This window comes from Notothenia coriiceps, unplaced genomic scaffold (genome assembly GCF_000735185.1).
Source record: "Notothenia coriiceps isolate Sejong01 unplaced genomic scaffold, NC01 NC01_scaffold00033693, whole genome shotgun sequence".
NCBI lineage: Eukaryota > Metazoa > Chordata > Actinopteri > Perciformes > Nototheniidae > Notothenia > Notothenia coriiceps.
In genome coordinates this window covers 338,859-345,795 of record NW_011366394.1, presented here as the reverse complement: position 1 = coordinate 345,795, position 6,937 = coordinate 338,859, and the positions used below count along the sequence as shown (strand labels likewise).

The window sequence follows — 6,937 nt, the reverse complement described above, 5'->3', positions numbered from 1 at the left end:
ACCTGACTAGACTTGGAATGACATAAATACCTGACTAGACTTGGAATGACATAAATACCTGACTAAACATGGAATGACAGACATAAAACACAACTAACACAATTGACGAAACACCACACCACTGAAGTTACTCATTTGTTCTGTCTGGGATTAAGAACATTAAACAATAAGAACATAACATTTGTCAAATGTATATATGTGTGGCGCAGTAGGCTAGTGTGTTGGTGTTCGGATCAGGGGAGCACAGGTTCAAACCCCACTGCGGTCAGCATGTCGTTGTGTCCCTGAGACACTTCACCGCAAATTGCTCCTGTGGGGATTGCCCACAGTATTGAGTATGTAAGTTGCTTTGGATAAAAGCGTCTAAGTAACATGCAATGTAATATATCTAACGTTAGCTAAAGAATTGTACACGTTAATCAAAGTTCAAGGCTTTTATTAGTCATACATACATAGCTACAGTGTAGTTATGACGATGAAAATGTTAGGTCCCAGGCTCCACCAACAGTGCAACACAATAAAACAGAAACACAGAAGAAATAGTGCAAGTAAATACAAAAAATAAAATAGTCAAATAGTGAAATAAGAGTCTGATTGACTACGTTAGAGAACTTGTTAAATATCTGATGCTATCTGGAGCTTTGTAAGGCACTTGACTGCATTATAAATAACAAAGCTAGCCATGCTAACACTTTTTTGAGGCCGTACATACAGCATTGCTTTAGCCAAATGCTAACGTCCTTACATGCACATAAAAAGCAGACAAATCACTTTCCATCTTTTTCTGATTTTTCCCAAATGCTTATTTTTCCATGTTCTAAAATAAGAGACAGATTGCTACCAAACTTCATGCTGGTTCAATACAGATGACAGTGGCAGTAAAACAACAGTCTGCCTAGCATTTAGAGCAACTCCCCTGGGGGAAGTAACTGAAACCCTGAGGGCTTTCTGGTCAACGTCTACAGGCACGGAGACGGGTTTCTTTGTGTTGGAAAAGACTTGCCAGAAGGAGCTGGGGTGGGTAATAATACTAGACTGGAATGGCTAATTTCGAGCTGATAGGGGCACGAGGTGACCCAATAGGATTGGACTTGTTGTTGTTCCCAGCTGGAATGTGTCTTGGACCTTCAGGCTGACCGTTGTTAGATATTTCTAAGAAGGGCTAGCATTTTTCTGGTGAGCAGATGTGATGTGGAAAAATCTGAGCAGTGCCAGCAATAGTTCAACAGGTTTAGGGTTCAGTGACTTAAAAGGCAAGTTGATTGATCTCAAAATAAACTTATAATGTGCAATAAAAGTGAACAGTTCCCTTAGCTTGTTTAAACGTACAATTCAATATTTTCAGTTTGATCGACTTCTGTTGACAAACCCCTGCAGTGCAAAACCTTTTTTAGGCAACAAAACTACTCAATTAGGTTTAAGAAAATATTGCTGTTTGGGTTATTGGGTTAGTTAAGTAGCTATGTTACATAACCAACCCAAACAACAATATTTTCCTAGGGTTAGGTTAGGGTTAAGTAGGTATGTTACATAACTAAAGTATGTCACAAGTCAATGTCAACAGCTATTTCTTGGCCATCCATCCATACACCATAACAATGCAAGGTCTTTAGAGGCAGTCATGCATGTCCTTGCTCACAGTTACATGGTTTATACACAAATTCATTTTGTATATTTCCAACAGATGACTGTATATCAATGCAGAATCTATTGGCAACAGGACAACAGTTTGGTATGAAAAGCGTCCTGGTTAGGAGTCCAAGTTGTATTAAACTATTACGTTCCAGCAGGCTTTGCTAAAATAATACATATTAACAGTCTGTGCAGAGAGAAAAACAGGCGAATGCATTGACCAAAATTGAATGTTGTTTCCTAATTATTTAACTTTTTATTAGTTTGTAGACTGGATTTTAACAATGAAGTCCTGAAAGGTTTTCTCTGAACTCCAAGTTACTAATCACACTGAAAAACAATGACTTTGGAAAAGAAAGTCCAGATATCGAATGGATACAGCAAAACCCCAAAAAATATTATTTGTTCTTGTTTGTTCTGACTGATAGCTTGGGAGTTCTTAGATTGCTTATGAATTGTAATGCAATTCATGCCACACTTTACCCATTAACCTGCACAAGACAAATGGTACAGTTACATCACAGTACTGTTTATAAAACACTTGTACCAAACCAAATGAAATTGACCTGAAAGCATTTACTCAGAGGAAGTGTCTGGGTCCGCTCAAGACCCATGTCCATGCTTTCCACCTCAGTCTCATCCAGAGTTTGGACTGGCACAAGTCTCACCTGTCTCTCATCAGCCGCACAATCATGCAAGAACATTTGCCTGGTGTTGATGTATAGGACCCATGCACATGAACACATGAGCAAATTCATTCTGGTCCCGATGGGTTTGGGGTAACAGCTCACTAGAAGTGTATTATTGCATGGACGGCTGCAGTGAAGGGGAATCAAACTTTCATATTCGCTTCATTTGAGATGATTGCAAGTTGGACTGTAGACTGTCAATAGACTGGAAAGGGTCTCCCCTGGTACATTCTCAGCTGTTTCTGTCTGTCGATAGCTAACATGCCCAGTCTGTTATTCACAATGGAACGAGACCATCTGCATTGACGGGCTTGTTCCACTGTGTGAGAGTCTGGAAGACTGTGAGGAGGCTGCGGTTTGGTACAGTTGGACTGAGTCAGCATGTGTGTGTGTGTGTGTGTGTGTGTGTGTGTGTGTGTGTGTGTGTGTGTGTGTGTGTGTGTGTGTGTGTGTGTGTGTGTGTGTGTGTCTGTACAGTGTTCTGGCAAACATGTGGACCTGGACTTTCTGCTCCTGATCGCACAAGGGACGCATGACTCACAATTTTTGAACCCCTTGTATCCATAAATATCAATAACTCAAGTCTTGGAGTTACCATATTTCCCACAATTTGCCAGTACAGATGATAGGACAGCAGGGGTTCGAGGAAGAGCGAGAGAACAGGCTTGAAAATAATCTTGTAGGAAAAGATGGAAAGCGAAACCTTGGGGTCTGATTAGCTGATTGAAGAAGAAGTTCATGGGATATCCATGAAAGAAAACTGCAACTTTACTACGACCACACTCTAGCCCATAATATGTTAACACGTAACAAATGTCGCTTTTTTCTTTTCCTTCAAACCCCCTATCCTGTTTCCTCTCGCTCCACCTCTCCGCTAATTCTTTCAACATGTGCAGTGTTACCATTTAGATGTCAGCAAGTCTCAACATGCCACCATGAGAAATGCCTGTACGTTTGATTACATATGTAAATACAATTATATTCCTTTTCTTTACCGTTTAACCTTTCAAATATTTCCCTCACAATATAACACTCTGTCCAGCTTTTTATTTTCACCAATTGATCAATCATTTAATATTAGACTTAAACAAAGGTTAGAATGTTTTCTGTCCCATTTTCTGTCATTGTTATTACGTACAATATGGTCGTTTGTAGATTCAAAATGAACTGTAAACTGGTGAAAATGGTGAAAGGTGTAAAAAATGTTTGCATTGTTAACCCATAGCTACTTTGCCATTATCATTGCTTGCTTGCTATAGTAGCTCGGACGTGAGCAAACGTGTACAAATATTACTATCTCTAAGAAATGACGTGGGCAGAACTTTTATTTGGTTTTCATCTTTAGTTTTAGGGGAAGGTTTGGTCAAAAGAGGAAGTACGGAAACTATGGACATTTATCAAAAATCGATACAGAGTTCGTCAGGTCAAACTTTCTGACTTACCGCTGTATTACCTTTACATTTTTTGGCAAATCACTACAGAGCCTCAAGACGAATGTTATCTATCATTCAACCAAGTTAAAGATTTATTCATTTCTGACACCTCCCGTTGTTATTGTGTCGTTTGTCAGTCTTGCATTGCCTGCCATCAGAAGTACTTGGGTGACAAAAATGACCAACGGTGAACGTCACGTTGGTTCATGTCTTACTGGGTTAAGTGAAAGTTTTTCCATAGTTTTGGAACACAGGACGAATAAAAAGAAACACTTTAATAACACAATTTATATGTTTACGTTAGCTCCAGTGTAATTAGTCAAACAGAGTTAGCCAGAGCCAGGAAAAAATCCTACGCAACCCAAAACAAGTCAAACCTCACCTCTCCCTCTGTTTTTCTCTCTGCACACAGCTGTGACGGGCCTCCCGTGTCCCGTCACGCCAATCTTCCGACAACAGTCTTCCGAGGTTGACCCGATTACCTCGTCTCCTCTCCCATAATGCGTCTCCTCATAACCCTCCTCCTCCTGCTGCTCCTCCGGTCAGCTGAGCCCCGGAGAGGCCCTCGCTCAGGGGCTATGGAGAGGGGTGCGAGGGGCCGGGTGCGGGGCAGAGACAGGGCAGGAGTGATGAGACGTCAAACTCAGGAGTGTAAGGAATACATTGAGGCCGGAGAGAAGTACCTGGACTGCCAGGACAAGCAGCTGACGGCCGTGATGCAACACTGGCCTAAAGATATTCACCACCTGCTGCTGGCAAGAAATAAGATTCAGGTATGTACTAGTGCACTTTCTACTTGCTCATGCACGTTTAAAGAGGCATGACATGTGTGAATTGACTGTAGCAGGGGGTCTAATGAGACACAACTTACAATAATTAGCAGGTTCTGAGAAAGTCTAGTACAGTTTTATATAACCAGTTTGTAAATAAGCCGACCCTAGCTGGTTGCTAGCATGAGCATCTGCACACCATTTATTTGGAGCCGAGATCAAAGACACATTTTCCTGCTGGGTGTGTGTGTGTGTGTGTGTGTGTGTGAGGTTTGTTTATGACTAAGTGCGCACACAGGATATGTGTCACAGGTGTTGAGAGGAACAAAACAAACCGCTTTGCCTGTGAGGTAATAAATAGAGAGTAGACCAATCACTGACAAAAATCCCTCAATTACGAGTATAATTACGGTTAATGGTCGATTTCAAAGAGCTGGTTGTTGAATTAGAGAGTAGTGAAGGAACAAATGAAAAAACAATGGATTTTATTGTATTTCGAGCTAGGTCTTTATAACTTTTTTGTTGGATTTTGCCAAGAATTATAAAACATTATTGCAAAACAACAATCTGATTGTTAAAGCCAACTCATTGTAATTAGGTGCATAGTATTTATGCGTTTACAATAGGCCTAGGGGTGCCCTACAGTTTCAATTGCGGAATAAACTCATCCCATTATGTGATATTACCTCATCGGGCCTTTGCCTATAAAAAGTTAGCGAACAACGATGTCTTGGACAATGTTTGACAACTAACTTTTGGTTGAGTCTCACCGTTCTCATGATTCCCATTTGAAAATTAGCAGACAGCTGCCCAGTGCAGACACATTTCCATTGAAAATTGAGCAGCAAAGGAGCCGAATATCATATATATTGATTGAAAACAAATGTATCTAATTTATCGGTTTAATCTAATTTTCATTTCTCTTTGCAGCACTGAAAAGGTTTTGGTTTATTAGAAGCTAATGCACTAGCGGGAGTCCAGGTTTTGGGTAATTCGAAGCTAATACACGAGCAACAGTCCAGGTTTTGGGTAATTCGAAGCTAATACACTAGCAACAGTCCAGATTTTGGGTAATTAGAATCTAATGTCGTTGCAGGATCCTTGCTATTTGTTTGTATCATCATAGTTGATTTTGGTACATTAGAATCTAATGTCGTTGCAGGATCCTTGCTATTTGTTAGTATTCTCATGTTGATTGCACTATTGTAAATCACCAATCATTCTCGTCTCCCCTTAGGTTTTGCGGGACAACATGTGTTCCCAGTTCTCCCAGACTGAAAAGACCTGGGACCTGGCAGCAGAACCACATCTCGATGGTGGGAGGACGGGAGCGTTTCCGGCCTCTCAGAGCTTCACCACCCTTGCCCCTTTGTCCTCAGCACACTCTGGAAGACCGCCACTGACAGGAGGTCTGCTGCCTCTGCCTCGCCTCACCCTAACCCCTCGTCTCTACGAACACCCTGGACCTGCCAACTGCCAATTGGACAGCCTGGTCACGGTACATGTTCAGTGCCTAGCACGCACCTGGGCAACTACGCAAGTGCGCGCAGCTGTGCGGATAGCAAAGAGCTGAATGGCTGAAGGTAGAGATCCGTTGTGCTCCGGAGATCAATCCAGGTTGGACAGCGAACCAGCGCGGGGAGTGGGGGCGGGACTAAGGGCCTACAGCCAGACCCAAAAAGACAGAGGCACGTCCATGTGCCACAGTCTACAATGGTTCCCCAAACCTTGGCTGGACTGCGCAACAAATGGTGGAGACTGTCGCACTGTAATCACACATTCACTATAACGTATTAGGTTTAAGTTGAAGAATATATTAAGGTTCACCTTATTATGCAAATCCACTTTTTATGGTTCTCTTCTACTCACATGTGTCCCCTCTGTGTAAAGAGATTCTGAAAGTTTCAGGAAAAAAAGGAATTCTCTCCCTTTTGTCCTGATCCATTTATATAAAAACCTGTCTGAAATGGATCAGATTTGCACTTTATGATGTATCACGATTTTTGGACTGTAAACAAATTAGCCAATTCCCAACCAGTAACCCCACCTCACCACCATTATCACCCGAATCTCTCTAAGCACCATTGTGTTCTTTCTTAACCAAATATCTCTCAGAGGCTGGGAGGGCTCCTTATTTTCATCTAAAGTAAAGACGAGAATCCGAACTTTTGAAACAGGGCGAACAAAGAGGGGATTATGGGAGGATCAATCGGATCTGTTTTTCGTCTTTGGCGCCAAACACTTCAGAGACATGTTCGTGTATATATCTGTCGAGACCTCATAAATATATTAATTAAAACTGTGGTAATTAGGATGGACCGTTTACAAACAACTTAATATGAGTGAGGCATAAACTCACACAAAGGCCCATTTGTATTATTTTTCCCGCATTTCACCCAGCCAACCCATGTGA

At 41.6% G+C, this 6,937-nt stretch overlaps 1 protein-coding gene across 1 annotated transcript in view; it reads left to right on the top strand.

Moving 5' to 3' along the window:
* The window catches only part of LOC104961710 (leucine-rich repeat-containing protein 17-like), a 22,830-nt gene that overhangs the window by 5,243 nt on the left and 10,650 nt on the right, over positions 1 to 6,937 (top strand). The window contains exons 2-4 of the mRNA XM_010790043.1: positions 4,167 to 4,527; positions 5,762 to 6,092; positions 6,125 to 6,273. Coding sequence (XP_010788345.1) covers positions 4,255 to 4,527; positions 5,762 to 6,092; positions 6,125 to 6,273 — 753 coding nt within the window. The 5' untranslated portion in view covers positions 4,167 to 4,254. The remainder of the gene's footprint in view (positions 1 to 4,166; positions 4,528 to 5,761; positions 6,093 to 6,124; positions 6,274 to 6,937) is intronic.